This window comes from Catharus ustulatus, chromosome 2 (genome assembly GCF_009819885.2).
Source record: "Catharus ustulatus isolate bCatUst1 chromosome 2, bCatUst1.pri.v2, whole genome shotgun sequence".
NCBI lineage: Eukaryota > Metazoa > Chordata > Aves > Passeriformes > Turdidae > Catharus > Catharus ustulatus.
Genome location: NC_046222.1, coordinates 100,494,490 through 100,519,157, shown reverse-complemented (window position 1 = coordinate 100,519,157; position 24,668 = coordinate 100,494,490). Strand labels below are relative to the sequence as shown.

General features: G+C 41.7%; 1 protein-coding gene across 4 annotated transcripts in view; it reads left to right on the top strand.

Moving 5' to 3' along the window:
* Positions 1–24,668, top strand: part of MYO16 (myosin XVI) — a 374,829-nt gene that overhangs the window by 201,638 nt on the left and 148,523 nt on the right. For all 4 annotated transcript variants that reach the window (XM_033052141.2, XM_033052140.1, XM_033052142.1 and 1 more), the window contains exons 11-16: positions 872–982; positions 3,743–3,808; positions 9,649–9,776; positions 15,320–15,425; positions 17,747–17,864; positions 23,810–23,957. In XM_033052141.2, the coding sequence (XP_032908032.1) occupies positions 872–982; positions 3,743–3,808; positions 9,649–9,776; positions 15,320–15,425; positions 17,747–17,864; positions 23,810–23,957 (677 nt within the window). The remainder of the gene's footprint in view (positions 1–871; positions 983–3,742; positions 3,809–9,648; positions 9,777–15,319; positions 15,426–17,746; positions 17,865–23,809; positions 23,958–24,668) is intronic.

Genomic DNA, 24,668 nt, shown 5'->3' with positions numbered 1-24,668 from the left:
CATAAAAAAATGAATCAAACTACATTTTAAGTGTAGATCATTATTTGTAAGCACACTGCTTAATATATCAGTGTTTATTTTGTCTTTAATCAAATTTCCATTTTCAATGATTCTTTTGTCTTCTGCCTCCCATTTTAAGTGTAGAGCATTATTTATAAGGACACTGCTTAATGTATCAGTTTTAATCAAATTTCCATTATCACTGATTCTTTCTTTTTTTTTGTCTCCTGTCTCAGTCTTCTTTGTTTCATTACATTTTTACTTACCCTTACAGAGTTTATATTATTCACCCTAATGTGTTAAGCAATTTCACTCACCCATTTTGGCTTAAGTGGACTCTTCTGATTGTCTTCTGGTTTCCATAACAACACATTTCCAATTTCTTACTAACTTATTTCTACTCTGCAAGAAAAATTCCAGTACAATTTTAAATCCCATATGATAAAGAGTGGTCTGAGAGCTTTGTTAAATACTGCAACATATACTTTACAAGTCCAAAAACTAATTTCTTGATTTCTTCTACTATAAACATTTCTTGATTTCTTCTACTATAAACATTTAATGAAGAGAGCAGGAACATTGCATATGATCCGAGGTTCTTTATGGGTTTAAGGATTGCAAATGGCACTCTGGTATGTTCTGTATCATGCAGTTATGTACCATAACATTGATAATAATTTTTATATTGAAGAATATAAACTCCTTTATTTAGAGTAACAATGTGGGTTTATTTGGCAGTGACAACTTTCTGGTTTCCTAATGCATTTTTCCATAAAGTCTAATGGTCTTGGTTTATACTGCAAATTAGAACATTTTGGTACAGAATGATGCATTGTGAAGTTACTTCATTTCTCTAATCTGTGTTTTTTAGATCAAGCTAATGCCTCCAGCTCCAAATGATGACCTGGCTTCTCTGAGTGAGCTAACAGACAGCAGCCTGCTTTACGAGATTCAGAAGCGTTTCAACAATAATCAGATATATGTGAGTTGCTATTCACCTATCAATAGTAAGCTTTCAAAAAAGACCAAAGAGAGAATAGGAAAAACAAGATTGCTATCATAACTTCTAGACAGTAACCTGCCCCAAAGTCATTACTAATTTTGAATGGATGAGGGCACGTGTTTGTGTATAAGCCCTGCAATTCCTCAAGTTTGTAGGAAAAGGAGAAGTAAAAAATGGAATATCACTTCAGACAGGTTTCAATAAAATTTATTTGTGTTTTTTTCACGGAGGAAGTAAGTTGGTAGACATTGATGAACACACTTGTCATGAATGAGTGTTTTAAGGTCACTCAGATCAGTGTGATTGGGGTGGAGCTGCAGCACCATGCTTTGTAATTTTCCTTCTCAAACCACCAAAAGAACCTTCCATTTTCAATGCTATGTTAATTTAATAGAGCATGATTACTGGAAATGTAAATGAAATTTAGATTTTAAAACCTTAGAATTCAGCATGGGAGATTTAGTTATTCATTTCTTCCAGCATCAGAGAAATAATTGTAATGTTAATCATCTAGATACCAAAAGAAATTTTTGCATCCCTGTCCATATCTTACCTATAACTTGTTACTAACTTACTTAACAGCTGAGTGGAATGTAAATGTAAAACATGCATATTATTTTTAAATTTATATGTTGATGACACTCTTTAGACTAAAGGAATATGGGGAACTGTTATGTTGCTGTAAATCCTTTTGAAATTATGAGAGCTTCAGTTTTAGGTGCTATGGCATTTAATGGTAAAAAAAATTCTGGGGTTTAGAATCATGTATCAAAATCATTATATGAACATTTATTTTTCTTTATCTCACTTTCAAAGATACCAGAAAACTTAAACTGAATTTATGCAGATCCACAGAGGAAGTATTTTGTTTTAGGATGCTGAAGATTTCACCTGAAAGGATATTCTACTCTGGAATTCTCCTAGCTTAGAATTTTTAGGCAGCAATCACTAATATTCTGCTCAACAGCAGCCACTGAGCTTCGGTAGAGTGTCAACATCAGTGCTGAAAATGTTTTCATCTTGACTTGGTTCTTAGACTTAGAATGAAAAGTCCTTGGGCCCAATTCCAAGCCAGAATCCTCACTAACATTAAACAATTCTTGCTTCATTTTCTTTTTTTTGAAGGTTTGTGAAGTTTCGTTCCACTGGAAAACCCAACAGTGAAGTTAGGGTAGGTGAGAGAAGGGAAATAAATTGATGCATTTTAGAACAAAAACGGTACAATTACTATGAAATACAAAATTTTCCACCTCCCCAAATCAAAATGGAACTGCTCACATGATGCTGTGCTGTCTGATCTCTTCAGATACAGAAGTCTGGCAATTTTTGCATTCTAGGAGTGCAATATAGCAGCAGCTATTTATGTGGAGTGAAAAGCATAGCGGCAAGAGTGACCTACAATCTTACACTTAAGTGCATAGAATTGCAGAATGGTTTGAGTTGGAAAGGACCTTTAAGATAATCTAGTTCCAACTCTCCTGCCATGGCCAGAGACATTTTCCAGTAGAAGATGTTGAACTCAAGGCCCCATCCAACCTGCCCTTGAACATTTCCGACGTGGGGAATCCACAGCTCCTCTGGGCAACCTCTTCTGTGCCTCAGCAGCCTCACAATAAAGATTTCTTTCCTAGTAGCTAAGCTAAATATTTTCCCTTTCAGCTTAATACGATTCCTCCTCATTCTGTCACTACAGTCCCTGATAAAGAGTCCCTCCCTATCTTTCTTGTAGCCCCCTTTAGCTATTGGAAGGTTGATCTAAGTTCTCCCTGGAGCCTTTTCCAGACTAAACAATGTGAACTTTCTCAGCCTATCTTCACAGCCAAGGTGCTCCAGGCCTCTGATAATTTTCATGGCCCTCATCTTGTCCTAACAGTTCCATGTCTTTCCTGTGCTGGGACCCCCGAGCTGGGTGCTGCCCCCCAGGTGGGCTCTCACCAGGGCCAAGCAGAGGGGCAGCATCCCCTCCCTCACCTGCTGCCCACAGGGCTTGTGCTGCTGCCCAGGACACAGCTGGCTTTGGCCACAGAGCACTGTGCTGGCTCATGTCCAGCCTCTCATCCATCAACAGCCCCAAATATGAAACAGCAAAAGCTTGCAAACATGCAATCATTAGATGGTTTACTCTTTCTGATATGGTCAGGATAGTTTTTCTGTATGCATGCTCATATCTTCCTGTACACAAACACTTGCATGAAGATTTATATCTGTATCAATTTCTCCATCTTGCCCCACAAGCAACATATTTTAATGTATTGACTTTGGATAACCAGCACAGCATTTCTAAATTATGTATTCAATTCCATAAAAAATCACTTGAGAAGCTTGTTTATGTGGCAGGCATGCCAGGAGTTAGACTTGATGATCCTTGTGGTTCCCTTCCAACTCAGCAGCTTCTGTGATTCTGTGACATTTTTGTAATTTAGCAAGTGGTAAGTTACAAATTAACTTCCAAATAATCTACCAATAATATATGTAGTGCAATTTTTCTCTGCATAATTTTCAGTTATGAAGAATTCAATTTTATTACAAAAATACTAATTAATTCTGTTCAAAATGTAAATTTAGATCTCAAATTCAAACTGTTGAGTTAAAAGCTCAGAATTCATTAATTATGTTTAGCATGTTGTTTGCTAGATTTAAGAGGCTTTGCTGAAAGTTCTTTTTGGAAGAATGCCATGAGCATCCTTAAAAATTAAATTTATTACTTAATAAAGTAATTATATCATCTTTTTTTTTCAGACCTACATTGGTGATATATTGTTGCTTGTTAACCCATTTAAAGAACTTCCTATTTATTCTACAATGGTAAGCATTCTCTTTTTAAAAGTTTGCACATATTTTTTCACAATTCATATAGTTCATTTGACCGGCAAAACCCCTAAAATTAATTAGCATATGTGCCTGTTTTATGTAGGGAGCATCTTAGTTTTAGTATTTTAGCAAAACCTTTAAAACTTCTTCCCAAATACAACTACAGTAGTTTCACGAATACAAGCCGCACGGATTATAAGCCGCACCCCCGGTGCCTCGACAATGTTGCTGTCTTTGTCAATAGATAAGCCGCACCCCGAATATTAGCCGCACTTTCGTTCGTCGCGAGAATCCGTGCGCAGCTTTCACAAATTGGCCAATTAGTAACAGGATCGCGGCATAGCGGGCTTTACTGGCTCAGGGCGGGGCCAGGCAGGCTCGGCCCGCTCATGGTTGCCGACGGGGCCGGGTGGCCCAGCTCAGCGCCACGGCTCGGCGGGGCTGGCCGGGTGGTGCTGCCGCCGCCGCCGGGCTCGCTGGCCCCCCTCTCCCGTCAGCACCGCCCCGCTGCCGCGTTCGCTCGCCCCGCCGGCAGGGCTGCCGCCGCCGCTGCCAGGCTCGCCGGCCGCCCCCTCCCGTCTGCACCGCCGCCGCGTTTCCTCGCCCTGACCGGCACTGCAGGCCCCCGCACCGCCGGGCTCCCCCACGCTACTGGCCCCGATTCTGCTGGGCTTCCCCCGCTGCCAGGCAGCCCCACCCGCCGGCCTTCCTGCTTCTGCCATGCTCCCCTGCACTGCTAGCCCCAGTTCTCCCGGGCTCCCCCGCCCTGCTGGCTCAGGCTCTGCCGCCCTCCCTGCCCTGCCCTGCTGGCTTAGGCTCTGCCGCCCGCCCCCCACACTGCTGGCCCCGCCTCTGCCAGGCTTTCCCACCTCAGCCGGGGCCGGCCGGGCTCCAGCTTGGCTTGGGGCTGCCGCGGGCTCTCACTTCCGTGTTGGCAGCTTTTAGAATTTTGTTAATGTATTAGCCGCCCCGGAATATTGGCCGCACTTGCGGGTTTCCACCAAAATTTTGGTCAAATTGGTGCGGCTTGTATTCGTGAAATTACTGTATGTTTTATGTGTCTTATTGGCAAAACAGCCATCTTGGTAACGTTTTGAATGAGCAGGAGCTCTTTTGGTTGTTTAAAAATAGCTCCTGATGACCTTGGTGGTTTCTGCCACAGTTAAACGTATGGGATAGATGCAAACTTCATACAGTGGTTATTTGAGTTCACACCTCCTTACTCAAAACATGATCATGGAGATACCAACCTTGGATGGTGCTCAAGGCTCAAGGTGTCTGTCTGTGCTCCCCAGCAGATCTGGGTGACTGCAGCACAAGCTGAGCACTGCCCTGGGTCAGGATAGGGAGGGGGCTTGTGCTGGGCACAGGCAGCGTTTGGGTAAGGGGGATTGAGTTGTGTGAAAACACTCAAGTGTTTTGTCTCCTTCACCCAGACATTTTAGAGACAGTGTTAATTATAACTGTTAATTTATCCCCCCTCTTATCTTCTCACTGATGCACTGAGGTTACAGTGCTCAGCCTCCCTGATACGGAATTTTCAAATATGTCTGTTTAACTTACAAGAATTTTATAGGGTTAAAAATTTGGTAAGCAATTTGTAATTTGTGACTGTTCACTGCGTCTTGTGGCTTTGTGTGTAGTAGTAAATCTGAGTGAAAGAAATGCTGTGACATTCATGGTAGGAGCAACAGATCCCAAGTTGGTAGTCTGAATTTATTTCTAGGAATGGAAATCATCCATCATCCCCAAGGTTTTAGATGATGGTATTTTTTCTTGTCACTGTGTATTTTATATTAGATACATGATTTTTTGCGCCAAGAGAGAACTGTAAAGAGAAAGAATTTATGTATTAAAATGTTTCCTGAATGTGTGCTGCATCTTTACTTCTCTGTGATAGATCTATTTAATTAAGTTCATAATGAGATAATTTTTGTCCTGTATTTGTTTGGGTCACCTTGGATAATAATTGCTTTCACTTCATCATTGTAATCTACACACTACTGTGCATTGGGCAGGTATTTCCCAGGTGATCAAGAAATCACAGTTGCAAAACCACTTTGTTTTTTAAATGCTTTAGTATCCTGCAGCAGCTTAGCTGATATTGTGTTAAAGTTTCTAAGTGTTAGATGGTCTGTGTATTAAAGTACAGTAGTTTCACGAATACAAGCCGCACGGATTATAAGCCGCACCCCCGGTGCCTCGACAATGTTGCTGTCTTTGTCAATAGATAAGCCGCACCCCGAATATTAGCCGCACTTTCGTTCGTAGCGAGAATCCGTGCGCAGCTTTCACAAATTGGCCAATTAGTAACAGGATCGCAGCATAGCGGGCTTTACTGGCTCGGGGCGGGGTCAGGCAGGCTCGGCCCGCTCATGGTTGCCGACGGGGCCGGGTGGCCCAGCTCAGCGCCACGGCTCGGCGGGGCTGGCCGGGTGGTACTGCCGCCGCCGCCGGGCTCGCTGGCCCCCCTCTCCCGTCAGCACCGCCCCGCTGCCGCGCTCCCTAGCCCCGCCGGCGGGCTCGCCGGCCGCGGCGCGCCGCGTTCCCTAGCCCCGCCGGCGGGCTCGCCGGCCGCGGCGCGCCGCGTTCCCTAGCCCCGCCGGCCGCGGCGCGCCGCGTTCCCTAGCCCCGCCGGCGGGCTCGCCGGCCGCGGCGCGCCGCCTTCCCTAGCCCCGCCGGCGGGCTCGCCGGCCGCGGCGCGCCGCCTTCCCTAGCCCCGCCGCCGGGCTCGCCGGCCACGGCGCGTTCCCTAGCCCCGCCGCTGGGCTCGCCGGCCGCGGCGCGCCGCCTTCCCTAGCCCCACCGCCGGGTTCGCCGGCCGCGCCGCCTTCCCTAGCCCCGCTGCCGGGCTCGCCGGCCGCGGCCCGCCGCCTTCCCTAGCCCCGCCGCCGGGTTCGCCGGCCGCGCCGCCTTCCCTAGCCCCGCCGCCGGGTTCGCCGGCCGCGGCGCGTTCCCTAGCCCCGCCGCCGGGCTCGCCGGCCGCGGCGCGCCGCCTTCCCTAGCCCCGCCGCCGGGTTCACCGGCCGCGCCGCCTTCCCTAGCCCCGCCGCCGGGTTCGCCGGCCGCGGCGCGTTCCCTAGCCCCGCCGCCGGGCTCGCCGGCCGCGGCGCGCCGCCTTCCCTAGCCCCGCCGCCGGGTTCGCCGGCCGCGCCGCCTTCCCTAGCCCCGCCGCCGGGCTCGCCGGCCGCGGTGCGCCGCCTTCCCTAGCCCCACCGCCGGGTTCGCCGGCCGCGCCGCCTTCCCTAGCCCCGCCGCCGGGTTCGCCGGCCGCGGCGCGTTCCCTAGCCCCGCCGCCGGGCCCGCCGGCCGCGGTGCGCCGCCTTCCCTAGCCCCACCGCCGGGTTCGCCGGCCGCGCCGCCTTCCCTAGCCCCGCCGCCGGGTTCGCCGGCCGCGGCGCGTTCCCTAGCCCCGCCGCCGGGCTCGCCGGCCGCGGCGCGCCGCCTTCCCTAGCCCCGCCGCCGGGTTCGCCGGCCGCGCCGCCTTCCCTAGCCCCGCCGCCGGGCTCGCCGGCCGCGGTGCGCCGCCTTCCCTAGCCCCACCGCCGGGTTCGCCGGCCGCGCCGCCTTCCCTAGCCCCGCCGCCGGGTTCGCCGGCCGCGGCGCGTTCCCTAGCCCCGCCGCCGGGCTCGCCGGCCGCGGCGCGCCGCCTTCCCTAGCCCCGCCGCCGGGTTCGCCGGCCGCGCCGCCTTCCCTAGCCCCGCCGCCGGGTTCGCCGGCCGCGGCGCGTTCCCTAGCCCCGCCGCCGGGCTCGCCGGCCGCGGCGCGCCGCCTTCCCTAGCCCCGCCGGCGGGCTCGCCGGCCGCGGCGAGCCGCGTTCCCTAGCCCCGCCGCCGGGCTCGCCGGCCGCGGCGCGCCGCCTTCCCTAGCCCCGCCGGCGGGCTCGCCGGCCGCCCCCTCCCGTCTGCACCACCGCCGCGTTTCCTCGCCCTGGTCGGCACTGCAGGCCCCCGCACCGCCAGGCTCCCCCACGCTGCTGGCCCCAATTCTGCTGGGCTTCCCCCGCTGCCAGGCAGCCCCACCCGTCGGCCTTCCTGCTTCTGCCATGCTCCCCTGCACTGCTAGCCCCAGTTCTCCCGGGCTCCCCCGCCCTGCTGGCTCAGGCTCTGCCGCCCTCCCTGCCCCGCCCTGCTGGCTCAGGCTCAGCCGCCCGCCCCCCACACTGCTGGCCCCGCCTCTGCCAGGCTTTCCCACCTCTGCCGGGGCCGGCCGGGCTCCAGCTTGGCTTGGGGCTGCCGCGGGCTCTCACTTCCGTGTTGGCAGCTTTTAGAATTTTGTTAATAGATTAGCCGCCCCGGAATATTAGCCGCACTTCCGGGTTTCCACCAAAATTTTGGTCAAATTGGTGCGGCTTGTATTCGTGAAATTACTGTAATAACAAATGATGATGTCAATTCTTTACTAAATGCTGACATGCTATATTATGTGGCTCATTAGTTAGCATTTTTGTTTCAAGTATGTAGTTTGTTAGCTGTCAAAAAAGAAAATGAATAAAAACACATCTTGATCAGGATACTATTTTTAGAACAAAGATGAAGCAATGGAAATATTATCATATGTATCTTTTAACAAAAGTGACATTTTATTTCCCTTCTTTTTTAAAAAATACTGTATATAACTTCTTGACAAACAATTTATTTTTATTGTGCACAGAGTGCCCACATTTTCTCCCAATAGAATACTACTAAAATAAATATTTTATAAGCAATTATTCATTCTGAGATGACATAAAGAGTCACACATTAATGGACACTGATGTACTTTGCTAGATTGATGTACTTTGCTAGATGCTAATATTATTGCATTTTTACATGGAAATATACTTCACAGCTACACATTATAATAGCATTATACAAGGAACGTGCAAGTACAACTTTGAAGGTATCTTAGCTACTGTAGAAGTGCTTGAGTTGTGGTTGTGTTGCTTTGTTACATTCCTCCAGAATTTACTTGTGCCCTATTAGGACAAATATATTCTTGAAGTTCATGTCAGAAAAATGTAAACTTGCAACATTTTGTATTGAGCATACTTGTATTGAGCAAAGGTTTTTCTTTGTACTTTGTGACATTCTGAAATGACTCCTGGAGGATTGGTGTGGATTTATTCTTTTTTTAAATTTTTTTTGGTCTTGTAGCCCCCAAGTCCTGACTGAGGGCTGCCAGACAAAAAAACAAATAAAAAATAGAGGATTCATTCAGCTACAGTGTAGATACCCCAGGACTGAATAGTTTAATATCTAAATAAATAAGACAGGCATAGGACAGAAAGGAGTGTTACATCAGGGTACCCTCAGGGAAAAAAAATAGTGCTTTCTATAACAGATAATTGGATTTACTTATGCTTTAAGAAAAGTATATGTTGCCAACTATGTGTGTCAGGAGTTATTCTATATTACAGAGAGAGGATTTGTGGGAGACTGCTCTGTCGTGTAATAAATTAATTAGTTTATAACTTATTCCTTTGATTTAAATTTTTGCTTTTCATATAAAAAAATGAACATTTCCTTTTGGAAATTTTGAAGTCAAGACATTGAAAAACTATAACTGTAAGGTATTAAAAAGTAGCTTACTAGGTTTTGTCTTACTTAATGCACAAACCAGTACTGTCAAGTCCTCTAGTTATGTTTCATTTTGTATCTTAATTAGATCTTCTGTGTTTAAAACTCTATTTTCTGTAATGAAGATCTTCATAGGTGTTGTAAAGGTGTCACTTCCATACATAGAGAGATTCTGTTTATAATGCCTTGAAAATTTAACAAAATACCCAAGATTAAGGGAGTGAAACATAATTGTTTTGAAATGTTTTATCGTTTTAATTTTGTACAATCTTTCAGGTCACCCAGCTTTATTTAAGTAACTCTGGAAAACTGTGTTCCTCACTCCCCCCACATATATTTTCCTGTGCTGAAAGAGCTTACCACATGCTATTCCAGGAGCAGCGTCCCCAGTGCTTTATCCTCAGGTGAAAATTTATCTTTCTATTAATTAATTTGTACCTCCTGCCTTTCAGCCGTGTCCCTTGGGCCTCAACAGCTGAGATTTCCATTTTATTTTTTTCTCTAACTGATTTTTTTCTGTGTACTGATCTCTGTATCATACATTAGAGCAAAATAGAAATGAAAAAGGTTTAATTACATCTCAAGTTCATAAATTCTCTTGGGCAACTGCCACTCCATGTAGCTGCATCTAATTAGGAACAAGAGTTAATGGTAGAGAATTCAAAACTGCTGTGTGTGTTTGCTAATATTACACGAATCAGGATTAGAAATAGAATCTGTTGACAATAAAAATGATAAGTCTCCTTGACTAAATTATAAACCTCTATGGTGATGTGCCTATATTGGAGCTTGCACTCTGCTTCACATATTTGTGTGACCATGAGTTTGCTCCTTAGCTCTCCAAGCTCAAAATGGACTTTAAAATGGACTTTAGCCTTTAACATTTATTTACTGTGTTGTTTCAATGATAAATAACTCCAAGTTTGTGAGAAAATGTATTAGTAATCTGTGAAAAAAGTTTCATCCAAATATGCTGGTTTTTATAATGTTGAAATTTGGCATTCAGTTGGAATTTTTTAATCCCCAAATCTATAAATCCTTCTTTTTTCAAGCTCTCTAAAAAGCAGTGAGTCTGCTGAATTTGATATATTCAAAGAAATTTGTTGTTCAGTCTTACCACCTTTCTATCTTTTCACATGTTACTTACTTTCATAATTTCTGAATCTTTAATCTTAATATCCTCCATGGGATTACAGAATCAATGAGATTGTAAAAGACCTTTGAGGTCATCAAGTCCAACTTGTGACTGAACACCACCTTGTCAACTAGACCATGGCACTGAGTGCTGTGTCCAATCATTTCTTAAACACCTGCAGGGATGGTGACACCACTGCCTCCCTGAGCAGCCCATTCCAATGTCTAATCACCCTTCATGAAAGAAATTCCTCCTCATGTCCAACCTAAACCTCTCCTGGTGCAGCTTGAGGCCATTTTGTCTTGTTTTGTCGCTGGTTGCCTGGGAGAAGATGCTGATCCCCACCTGGCTGCAGCCTCCTTTCAGGCAGAGGTAGAGAGAAATCAGATCTCCCCTGAGCCTCCTTTTCTCCAGGCTAAACAACTCCAGCTCTCTCAGCCATTCTTCATATGGCTTGTGCTCCAAACCCTTGACCAACTCTGTTGCCCTTCTCTGGACTCCCTCCAGCACTTGAATGTACTTTCTTGAAGTGAGGAGACCATAACCGGACACTGGACTTGAGGTGTGGCAAAACTTCTTACCATTTTACAATATTTTTTCCCCTGGTCACTTCACATCTGTTCAAAAGTTCACTCACTGAAAAAGAGTATTTTACCACAAGAAAGCATTTGGCCAAATCACCAAAGAACTTGCTGTCACTTATTTGCAATTATTTTCAGTTTGTTGCAAGCCAGCTTTACTCATGTATGCTCAACACCAAGAGCTATCTTTATATAAAGTTCTAATGGAGGTTACAAAATAAAATAATGTTATTCGTTATGCTCTTAAATAGCCAGTAGGTGGACTTTTCAAAATTAGCTTCCTCTGACTGCATTTTGCTCCTGCTTTTCAGGAGATGAAAATACATTAAGCACTGACAAGATAAGTAAAGAGCTGTCTAGGGAGCCTAAATATAGTTCTGTTAAAAGCTAAGGATCCTTAGTAAATCAAACCAGAGATTTATGGCATGCTGATGGCTAATTTTGTTAGTCAAAAAGTCATAATGAATACATAAAATGAAATGGTCTAGCTGTTAACAGCCAGGAGTGCCAATATCCAATGAGACAATTGTGATACAAATCACATTTTTGTTTAGAAATATACTGTCCAATTTAGTTTAATTTTAGAAATATAATTTCCAACCAACATGAAAGATTTATCAGTTACAGATAACATTACTGATAATACAAAACTCATTCTTTTGTATTTAACAGTTTTGCTTGCACATATTTGTTTCAAATCTAGAAACCTCAGTCACTAGGAGTAAGAATCAGTGTCTCACTTACATACTCTGAAAAAATGGAGGAGAAATAAATTATTCTGACCCCCAAAAGTATGCGAACTTAGTCACTCTTCCCTGGATGTATTTTACTATATTAATGGTAATTTGGTGTAGTAACACTTACTACAGTCCAAAAAGAGATTGGTTTCAAAAGTTTATGCAGAACAGCATGCCTGTCTTCCTTTAAATCTGGTAGAAATCTTATATGAGCACATTCTGTCAGCAGTTTTCCATCATTTCCACTTTAATTTCAGACAAGTTCCTTAACAGCTGAAATAACTGAAGAGCCACTGTTGCTAATCTTTTTTGTAACCTGTGGTATAGTGATAGCAGGTTGCAGCTGTGATTTTGGATTAAGTATGTTGTGGAGGGACAAAGCTATTTCATCATCATGACACACAGTTGCCAGTGAACTGGCCAATGTGAGGGGGCAGAAAGAGAGGAGCTATGATTTATATCTGTCTGTGAGTTCACAGACTTTCTGGATAACACAGGTATAGGATCTGTAATTTGCAAGACTGTGAAATATCTGTAAGGGAGGAATATCACAGGAATAATGTCCTGTTTCAAATTTTCTCTATTCCTGTTAGTGAAAACAGACAAAGAAACATGGAATTTGGAGATTGCCATTATAGGGGCAGAAGGCTGATGTTGTATCTTAAGAACAGAGTCAGCATGGTACAACTAGCATTTGGAGAGTGAAGTCATCATTAAGAAGGCAGAGATGCATATTTTGTATGGTGAAATCAAGTACTATCTGACTTTTTAAACTCTTCCAGAAAGTCAGAAGCTGCAAACCTGATCAAAGGATAGTGAACTTAAGGAAAACCTTGTCATTTCTGGAGAGTCGCTAATTTCATATTAGTTGTGACAGTGACTATCTTGACATTACACATTTTCTTTTCCTCTTAGACTTGTTTTAAAAATGGCTTGTGACCTATTAGTTGAGATCTTCAGATAACATAGAATCACAGAATGTGAAAAGGTTGGTATTGACCTTAAAGTTCATCTAGTTCCAAACTAGATGCTATGGGCAGGGACACCACCCTCTAAACCGGGTTTCCCAAGGCCTTGTCCAACCTGGCCTTGAACACCTCCAGGGATGGGGAAACCACAACCTCTCTGGGCAACCTGTTACAATGTCTTACCACCCTCACAGTATAAGAGTTCTTTCCAACATCTCACCTAAATTTCCCCTCTTTCAGTTTGTATCATTATTCCTTGTCCTGTCACTACAGTTGCTGACTAGGAGTCCCACTTTGGCTTTCCCATAGGTCCCCTTCAGAACGCTGGAATGTTGCCGTGAGGTCTCCACACAACCTTCTCTTCTCCAGGCTGAACAGCCACAACTTTCTCAGCCTGTCTCCATGGGGGAGGTGCTCCAGTCCTCTTACCAACTTTGTGATACTCCTCCAGACTTGCTCCAACAATTCAATGTCCTTCTTATGTTGGGGACATCGAGCTGGATGTAGTGCTCACAAGAGTGGAGTGGGACAATTACCTCCTTTAACCAACTGGCTATGCTGCTTTGGGTATAGCCCAGGATTCACTTGGCTCTCTTGTCTGAACACACTTTGCTAGCTCATGGTAAATTTTTCTTTGACCTTCACTCCCAAGTCTTTCTGCTCAGGGCTGCTCTCAGTCCCTTCTCTGCCCTGCCTGTAGGTATCCATGATCCAGGGGCAGGACCTTGCCCTTTGCTTTGTAGAACTTCATGAGATTTACATCAGCCCACCTCTCCAGCATGTTAAGGTCTCTGGATGGCATACCTTCCCTCCAGTGTGAGGTTTCACAACTCATCTCTGGTCTCCACGGGGACAATGAAATGTGGAGCACCACTCTTTTTGTGCGATGATCCAGTCAATTCTTTATCCACCAAAGGGTCAGCCCACCAGACGTGTGTCTCCAATTTAGAGACAAGGATGTTGTGCAATACAGTCTCAAACACTTTACATAAGTTCAGGTAGACAATGTGAGTTGCTCTGCCCCTGTCCACCAGCTGTAGCCCTGGAATAGAATACAGACTGATTGACCTGTAGTTCTTTGTGTCTTCTGCTTTTCTCTTTTAAAATATGGATGTTAATATTTGCCTTTATCTAGACAACAGGGGCTTCATCTGACTGCCACAGTTTTTCAAAAATTAACAACTTCATCTTCCAGCTCCCTCAGGACCCATGGCTGAATTTCATCAGATACATCACCATGTAGCCAGGTTGCCAACCATTGCAATCTTGGACCGTAAACCTCCTACTGATGCCAATAGGAGTTTGAAGTCCATTGTTAGTGTTACAGGAATATGGGCAACATAGACAAAAGCAGTCTGACACATCACATATAGTAATGAAAAGATCTGTCTTGTCACGTTAGAAGTTTACCAGGAAAAAATAACATATTTTAATAAGTTGCATGTATGTTTATGACAGTTGAATGAAATTAAATGGTACATGGCTATCGAAGTATAAAGCTCTTTTTTTGTCCTTCCCTGTTGTGTTTCTTCCTTTTTAATTGATTTCTCCTTTGAAGTGATATTTGAATAGATAAAGCAATGGCCATATAGATACTTTATTTTACTGCCTTCTCATCTTCAGAAACTAAAATACACAGGAAACAGACTGATCAGCATCACGCCCACTGTACTTGAGAAAATTCTAACTAACTGTTGTAGAAACAGGCCTTTAAATTTGCTCAAGTAAATTCTTACATTAATTTCTTAATCAGGCTTCACTAACTTCTTCCTTTCTATCTCTTCTTTCCTTTTCCTTCCTTCTCTGTGCTTAAAGTGAACCATTGATTTTGCTTCCTTCCTCCATCCCACTGCTTTTCTATTGTTTCTTTCCACCTTCATAATTCTGTTGCCTTTTATCTTATTTACTTTGGTGACTTTCTCTGTCAGAAATTCTTATTCTTTTGAATGTTTATTCCACATCACAAACAAGAAATCACAGTGATCTAGATAAAATCACTGAAGTCAGAGGGTATTGCAGAAACTGGGCAGGTTGTAAAACCAATCAGCTTTTTCTTTTCATTCCTGTTCCTTTTGTATTTTCTTTCCTTTCTTTCTATTGTACTCTTCACTTTCCATTTCTTCTAATTCCCCATCATTACCACAGAGTAATTTCCCCATCTGCCAAGAGAACCAAGCAGGATTATTGAGCTCCTTTGCTGGACAACAGATAAAGGAAAACATAAAATCTGTGCTATAAATACCTTCAAAAAGGCTTGAAAGCATTAGATTTGATTGGTTTGACCTGTAGTACAAGACAATGTATCTTGACAGCTCTGACAGCCTTCACGTACATAGACAGTCAGTCAGTCAGTCTCCTATGTTCTGTTCTTTATTTGTCATCCGTAAACCTTCTGTTATTTGAAATGAAAGTTTGATGAAGGTACCTTAAAACCATTCAAACAAAGCTAGCAGAGAATATAAATAACATTTCAATTGTGAAACTAACAATGATTCCTCCCTCTCTTCCTTGCCTGTCATCTTGCAGTGGAGAAAGTGGTTCAGGGAAGACTGAAGCATGCAAACAGATAGTGAAACACCTCACTTGCAGAGCCAGCTGCAGCAGAAATACCTTTGATGCAAAGATAAAACATGTAAGTAGCATTTCAGTCACTGAGTGGAATGAAGCAAAACCTTGACGTCTTGGATAGGCAGAGATATTTGAACTGTAGGGAAAAAGGCATCAGCTCTGTAAAAATTAATAAATGGTTTGTTTTCACCTTTGAAGTCAAAGGAAGCTTTTTTCCATGAATGGGAATGGGATTAAGCTTACACTGATTTGATAAGAAGAATCTCCAAAGTGGAGGCAGTTTTGTTTTGTATGTTTTGGTGACTTTGCAATTCACTGTTGCAGTGCATAGGAAACATTTCTGTGATAAGGAACTGTTTCTTAAACATTAAATTACAGTAATTTCACGACTATAAGGCACACCCTTTTGACTAAAATTTTCCCTTGAACCCGGAAGTGCGCCTTATAGTCCGGTGCACCTTATCTGACGGACAAAGTTGCGAAATTTGCCAAACCGGAAGTGTGAGCTGTGAGCCGTGGGGGGAGCCGGCAGTGCCACAGCAGCCGGCTGGAGGCGGGCCCAGTGGCTCGCGGCACCGCCCCTATCGGGTCTAGGCAGGCCCGGGGGCCAATGGCTGCCAGGTTGAGGTGGGGCCTCGGCCAGAAACCGCGTGGGGTGAGCTGGGGGCGGAGCTGCAAAAACAAAGTGCGCCTTATAGTCCGGTATGCCTTATCTGATCTACAAAGTTGCGAATTTTGCCGACTCTGGAGGGATGCGCCTTATAGTCCGGTGCACCTTATAGTCGTGAAATTACTGTAATTGCCTTCAGTAAATAAATAAATAAATTTTCCTGTGCACTGTGGTGATGCTTTGCCGGACAGTATAAAAAGTGTTGAGATATCTGAAGTAATACTATGCAAGACAGAAACTGTAAACTTTCAGAAAAACTGCAAGGATTGAACAAAGTTATATGGCTCAATATTTGTGTACTAAATATATGTAAGAAATAGGTAAGAGTTCTGAATATTTGTTCAGTCATATTTAATTTCCAAACTATGTTTTTCCATATACCCATATTTAATTCCCTATAAAGGTTCTTACTGACATTTTAAATTATACTGAACCCTGGATTGCCAATTCAAATTCTTTAAAAAAATTTCTTTTCCTGATGAAACTTCTCATCTGAGATCTCAACGCTGAGATAGCCATCAGTGGGTCTTAATGGAGGTGGAAGAGCATTATCAAATTTTGGTTATAGAAAGATCCTTTAAAACTAGCTTAGATGGGATATCTGACTCTAGATGGTAAATGTATCAGACCTCATCCACAGTGAATAGAGATTCTAATTCAGTTGCCTTTTAAGGTGCCTTAATAAATGCAGTTGTCTGGATTCATTCCTGCTGTAGTTATGCATAGCAACATTAAATTAACATAGTTGTACAGGTTAAATCAAGTGCTGAATTAGTCTAAAGAGCAAATACATCCTAAACAACACTGCTGGAGTGGAGCAGAACAAAAACTAGGCTGACTAGTTTTCTGCTGCCACCTACTGCTCAGACAGCTGGTTGAATTAATAATTGTGAATGGTTTAATTTTTAGAGCTTCTGTGCCGTTCCACAGACCTCTTCCCTCTCCAGCTAGTTCATCCAGCTTCATGAAAGGAGTGATGTCAGAACAGTGTATATGCACCACATTGAAAACAACTTTGAGGATGCATAGAAGAAAGTTCTGAAGGGAATCTGTCAGAGTGTAAGGGGGGTGTAAGCAACTAATTATACACAAAAAACTAAATACAATGGCTGTGTCTGTGAAAGTGCAAAATGGAAATGCATTAGTGAGACATGCCATAAAAATGTCTAAATTTGCATTTTTCCCTCAGTTTTTCACTAGCATAATTCTGAAATAATTTTATTAGAAATGAATAATTTATGCCATTTCTGACATTATATTAAATTTGTAAATTCCTATTTATGCCATTTCTGATATTATATTAAATTTGTAAATTCCTTTGTTGGGTTATTAGTATTGACTGACTGTCAATATGAATCTTCATGAGCTGCCTTTAAAGATTTTAATATTTTTGCTAAGTGTGCCAGCTCCAGGAGTATGACTCCGGTCACTCATATCCAGACTATTAGTAGAGACACAGCTCACATGTGAACCTTTCACTTACAGCTTCCACTGTTCTGACATTGCTTTTTTGGAATATATTTATTTTGAACTGTCTTACTTTAATTTCTGTTTTGGGAAAAAACCTACCAAGTATTGTTTTTTTAAATTACAAGATGAAAAATTGTCTTCTTTTTCCCTCTCATTTATTAATCACAAGCCAACCACACTGATGTTTCTTGAAATATCTTCCTGTTCATTTCCTTTCTTATTGCTTCTTTACTATTGTCTTGCAGGTAAACTGTATCTTGGAGGCCTTTGGACATGCTAAAACACCCTTGAATGATTTTTCCAGCTGTTTTATAAAGTATTTTGAACTACAGTTTTGTGAGAGAAAAAAAACATTAATTGCAGGTAAGTGTCATTTAATCTGTAAACTTTGATATCATGCACAGTGTTAGAATTGGACAGGAAGGACTTCAAGGGGTGTGTGAATTGATCACTTGTCAGGAGTGAGCAGTGCCCTGTTCTGAGCGACCACAAGGTGGCATGAAAAGACAAGAAACAAGTTGACACCAGTGATTCCTCGTATTTCCCAAGAGGTCACTCTTCCTTTCATTTCACAGATCAACAAACTGAGAAAGCTGTGTAGTGCAACACTGTGAAGTATAATTTGTTAAGTTGTGCATTTGTACCTAATATTTTATTTGGTATTTTAAGTATCCCTTAAATTAATGAGTGATATAATCTCTTTAGGAAAAAAAAAAAATACACACACAAAAAACCGAACAACAACATAAAAACAAAAAAAAAACCAATGACAAGTATATTCTGTAATACAGCTTAGAGCTTCTTTTAAAACAACTAGGAACCACATTGTTGTTTATTCTTCTTAGAGGCAAGATGGTGTGAAGTTAGTTCTTGCTTTCAGAGTGAGTCTTCTAATCCCCAGTAAGCGTTCATTAGTGGGGAAAAAATAAATAAATAGATACAAGAAAACTGACCAAAATTTCAGTTTGAAAATCAGAGAGAGCTTTCATTTCTGGTACCCATAGGTTATCATAAAGCTACTCACTGTCAAAGCAAGGTATGTCTGTAGAAATAACTACGCACATTTTCCTACTTGCACTGTTCCTGGATGGAGAAGCTATATGGCAAGACATACTTTTGTTCCAAGTAAATCAGATTTTCTTAGATAAACATTCCCAAATCGACTCTTTTTTAAAAAATATAATTTAAATGTGTTTATGCTTTCTGAAGAGTTTCCTAAAAAAATGTTTTTGGAAATATTTCCAGTTGCATTTTCTTGAGACAGTTCACTGTACTCTAGAAAATATGACAGTTTCTTCATGGGAAATGTCACTGCATGGGAAATTACTAACACTTTTTTTCTAGTTTGTTTTATAATGAATGTAGGATAATTGTAAAGGAAATTCAAAAATAAAAATGTGTGAATTTGTTTTTCTTTTATAAACTCTTGTGGGAGGAATGCAAAATTAAACATACATTAGCATGGACTGAAGAGCATCTCAGTTCAGTTTGTAAAAATAAACATCAATCCCTGAAGCTAAAATTTTACAGAGCCTTTGCATTGTAACATATTTAATTTGAGTATATTGTATTTGCAGGGACGTGGGTTAATGAACAACTTTACTCAGAACTGCCAGTTTAATCCAAAACCATTGCCTGGAACAGTTAACCAGGTTCTTGTGTCAGTTTTCTGGTACACTCATTCTGTTCTCAAGCCATAGGCATCAAATGAGAAAATGTATGGGTAGTCAGGTCAATTAACAAATGTAAATAAATTACTTATCCACCCTCCTATTCCCCAATTATTTAGAAATTGAATCAATTATTCTTACAAAATCTAAGGTAACCAAAAGTTGCATAATTTACTATCAAGAGAGACAAGCCTTACTACAGCTATAGAAGTGTGTGTATATTTCTGAAATTTGCAATTGTTCCTGCTGTTTGATTTACATAGTAGATGTTGCCTTTTCTCAGCCACTGCAAAGCATCACATCTGAGTGAAATTGTCACAGGTTTAGACCACCATAAATGAGAAAAGAATCCTGCATGTTGTCTTTGGCAGGTTTAAATTCCACCCAGGCATACTCTGTATTTGTTTGCAAGATCATTTGCAGTAGTATTTACTGTCTTGCACTGTTTAAACATAAATGAGCAATTTAAATATGCAAAGCACCTGATTTTGCTGAGCCATGAATTTATAACTCATTGATACTGACGGGGTTAAATATGTCTGATTTGTCAACAAAAATCCAAGTGACACTAGACTGCCTTCATCAAAGGGTTTAGGTGGTTTAAACTCCTCCACAGACAGATATGGGTGGAGATTGTAACAATTTGCTAAGGGAGGGACATGCAAAGTACCTGTGTATACTTATATTATAGAGGGCAAGCCCAAGGTGGCTCTCCCTGTGCTCTGAGTGGACACCAGTGAAGTTTGTGACAGCTTCTTGTTCATGCTGAAGTTCTTTTAGACCCTGGAAATGTTCTGACTTTTGTCACAAGGTTTATTCTTCTAGCAGAAAGTACAACATCTCTAAATAACTGAAATGTTCCCCATAATTTTCATTATTAGATTTGATTGATTCTTCAGCATAAACTGTATTTTTGCCACAATGTTTTGAAAACAAGGATGGAAAGTTTCAGTGTGGTTCTATTCAAAACCAGTACAGGTATCTAAAGTGATAGTAAAAAGTTCTATATTAGAACAAGCATTTAGAATAAACTACAGGCCAATTATTTCATTAAGTTTCTAAAATAAATTCAGAACTCAAAGATTGATCCTCTGGCAAAAAAAAAAAAAAAAATTATATAATTCCTAGAGAATTATTAACTCCTGCAGCATAATAGTAGAAGACTGATTTTTTTCTTTTCTTTCCCAGGATGATCCTTCTGGTAAGTTGATATAATTCCTAAGGTGAAAATTAATGCCTATACAAATTTCCTCAAATTACTCAAAAAAAACTTATGAAGAAAAAATAAAGTCTGAAAAACTTATTCTCCATATATATTGCTTTGCTTTTCATGCATTGATTTTCTAAGTCTTCCCTTTCTGAAAAGCAAGGACTATTTTTTTTAAATTTTTTTTTTTAAGTTACATTTAAATGGACTGACAAATGTTGTCTTGTCTTTAAAAATTGCTGTGTTTAGGACAGCATGGGTTTTGAGAAGGAGCAATGTAGTTTCTGAGAATGCATAGCTGAAAGACAGATTTCACTGGCCACACTTTTAATACAGAATCTGCTTGCTGGCTGTGTAGCTGCTGAGTAGATCAAGTGAGCTGTCAAAGGAAGTAGAAATTTGAAGCACAATTACCATTGCATGAAAATTAAAGACTTTGATTTGGAGCTTTATTAATTTTCTCCCTTTTATTTCACACGTAGATTAACAAACATATTTCACTTTGTAGAAAAGCATGCTACCATGATAATTTCCTTTATGATTCCTGGCACCATTATGATGATGCTCTGTTTGATTCTTGCTGATTTGAAGCCTGGCTTTTCCTAACAGCTCTTCCCACTGCTGGAGATGCTAGTTGAGATGGAATGTATTTAGCCTTATTAAAGTGCAGGTGACTTGAAGTACTTGGAAAGGGCTGAATTAATTTGTGTCATCTGAATAAGTGATGTTACCCATCATTAAAGTTAAATGATAGATGACCTTTGGTGACATTCTTTTCTGCTTGTATTAATCAATGGAAGTTAAAAACACCTGAAGTGGTAATTGTAAAAGTCTTAGTGAAGAATATTGCACACAAAAATGTGATTAAAGGTTTACAGTGAACTCTTTTCCAATTAATTGATGGTTGGATTAGTTTTACTGTGAAATCAGTTACAAGCACAATAGAAGTTGGAAATCATCCTTCAGGTTCATCCATTCTGTTTTACCACGTAGGAATGACAGTCAGGTAATGATTGATTCTGATGAAAGTGTGTGTCTGGGCCAGTCCTGCCATGATTGCATTGCTTCAATTTATAATGTGTTGCAAAGTTACTGGAGCCAGAAACATACATGATTTCCCAAGTGTGCTTTTCTACTTCCCATACAGGTTTGGGGTTTTCAGTTTTTTCTGTAGCTGCAGAGGATTAGACGGATGATACACAATTTCTCGTAATATTGATTCCATAATAACTGTTCACTACTACATTTTGTAGGATGATTAAATGGGCAAGATCATGTTTCCTTGCATCAGCAAGTCAGATTACAGTTCTCTGTCAGTCCTGCAGTCTCCTAACCAGAATCCCAGGCATGGCTTTGGTTGCCAGCACATCAGGACATGTCTGTGCTGTTACATGAAGAGTACAGTATGTCCTCACGACATTGTCCCCACTACAGTGGCTAATGTACCCCTGACTTTCTGTATTCCTTAACTGGGATGTATCCAGGGTGGTTTGGCCTGTGCAGAGTAGTTCTTTGAGAGACCCTTCACAGAATTTACCTGCTGAGGCCTTTCTCAAAACACTGTGTTCAAGATTCACTATTTCGTTTCTCTCCCAACTATATTCTTTTGGCAGTATTCTCAAAGGCCATGCGATTTCAAGTAACCCCAGGTTTGCTGTGTTTATTTCAACAGTATAAGCAGAAACTTAAAGGACTTCAAAAGATAAGTGGAATTTAAAATAAAATAAACAGACAAAGATGATGCAGCAATAAACAATGAGTGAATGAGCTATTGTGGACATTAGCAGCTGTACGGTGACAGGAACTGACATTCTGCCTGCTGGCCTAGTCATTAGGCTAATGCAGCTACAGTGCCTCTAAAACAAACTCTCATCCACTAAATTGTTTCACTATGCATTGGGTAGCACTTGTGAGTCCAAAACTGGTTCTGAAAATATTGCTTTAATCCCAGCCAGCTTAAAAAAAAAGTTTAAAAATGAGAAAAATTCTAAAGATACATGAGTGGTATGCATTTAGAGAACCTACTCCTGTGCTGCAGGATGCATGCACCAATATTTTAATGACTTATGTTCAAGAACTGCTTCCAGTTCATGAAGAAAGGAGTCCTGAATGAGTTGGTTGAAATGCAGGCTATGGGGAAGCTTTAGTTTAACATTCTTATCTGCTTAGTTGGTTCAAAAATAAGGTCCTCTCTTGCTGAGAGGTGCACTCTGAACTGAACAGCCCTTTCCAGGGTGAGGATGCTTGCAAAGACTCTGTGAAAGCTCTGCCATACTGCAGGCATTGACAAGCCTAAAGCTGCAGCAAAATGGACTGTGTCCGTGTGGTGGAGGTGCTCAGTTGTGTGTGAAGAGATGTGTTTCTGGTCTTTGCACCACAGCTAGTGTCTAAGTAATGATGAGATAAAGTATGCCAGCAGCTGGGCAAATGGGAACTGGGATCAGGTTCCCCCTGCCCAGAAAGGCCCTGGCCTCTGGCAGCAGCTGGGCGTTCCCTTGTTCTCTTAGTCTCGTGCATCTGGAACCACATGGTGTGAGGAGAACTCAAGAGTAGCCTGCCCAAAATGGTGAATATCCCTCTGTCTCTTCATGGGTGTCTCTAATGTGACTGTTATCTTGTGAACAGGTAAAAGGATATGGGGGCTCAATATTTCCTTTACTTCTGTGCTTTGCCTCTTTCACAGTCTTAGTGGGCCTGGGCTTATGTGTGATCCTGTAAGCTGTTTTTCTGTAGGCAGATCTCAGATTCATCCTCCTTCACCTTCTTCCCCAGACTGCTTGTTCTCACAACTTCTCATTTATTCAGGTCATCATAGCCCTTCGAGGTGCCCATGTTTCCCCAGGCTCAGCTCAGTGAGCTTGTTGATAACCTGTTCTAACCCGTTCTCTCTGTTCTACAGAGGAATTGTCTCTTTGTAGCTATCTAGAAGTTTAATCTAAACTAATCACTATGTTCTTGATTACCAGAGAGAAAGAAGAAATGCTTCCAAGTGTGTTTTTTCAAGAAGTTTTGAATCTCTTTTCCATCTTTCTCTTTCTGTTTAGAAGGAGGATAGAACAGATGCCAGTGCTCAGATGGCTACACATTGGTGACATGACTAATAGCCTGTCTTAGAAAGTTTTGCCAAATACAACTGGTACAAATCCACATAAAAATCTTTAAAACTAAGTAGTTTTAATGGTAATATCAACAATAAGTAAGTGTGGTAATATGTTTGTTCCACCAATTTTAATGGAATTAGGGTTTTATATTTGATTCGTATAGAAAACCCTGGGAGTATAAATGGTAATATTATATTTTATATGCTGCCCTCAGATCATTTTTTAAGAAACATTGTTTATTCTCAGCTGTTGCAATGGTGAATGGTTTAAGATATTTAAGTTAAGAACAATCAGTATACTGATGAATTTATGTGTTTATTTCTTAATCAGCTAGGATTTATACATACATGTTGGAGAAGTCCCGTGTCGTTATCCAGCCTCACAACCAGAGTAATTTTCATGTTTTTTACTTGATGATGGATGGATTGTCTGCTGAAGAAAAATACACCCTGTACCTCAGTAATTTATCTGCACACAGGTAGGAAAACAACTTAATATTTAGTACTAATAGTTTTCTTATATTAGTGCCTCTCTGCTGTTGAGGTCCTTCTTACAATAGTTAAAATTTTTCTAACATTTCAATAAATTCTGACATTATCTATTATGGAGTACCTCCTCATGAAGACTTACTTCTGAAGTACATATATAGTCTCTTAACAAGATCAGAGTTTTATATCCATTAATATTGTTGCCTTAAAGGATAAAAAGAAATTTAACATCTATTTTTCTTTCTTCTGTGGACTAGAGTAGGTCTATTGTTTGGTTTTTTTTTTTTCCCTGGTGTAAAGTTTGTTTCTTAAGGCAAAAAACTGTTTTATTTAATTATAATTTTCTTACAGAATATGTTGATTTTGATGAAATGTCACCAAATGTAACTGGTATCTCCATTTTCATTTTGATACTTACTTTATATCAAATTAGTAAGAAAAACAGAAACAAAAGTTTTGACTGCTTTGAACCTAAGGAAAGTATTCAAGAGCCAGCACCTAAAATTATGTCTGTATACTCCACATGAGCTGGTTGTCTTGGGTCCCATTTACAATCGAAGGAGATTGAGTTCCTGCTCAGCTGTATGTAGACTGTATATAGCCTCATAGCTGTGTGCTTTGAATGAACTGAACCACATTTGTGTCTTCACAAACTGTGCTGATTACATCACCTTTAATAATAAGATATAAAGAGCTGAATA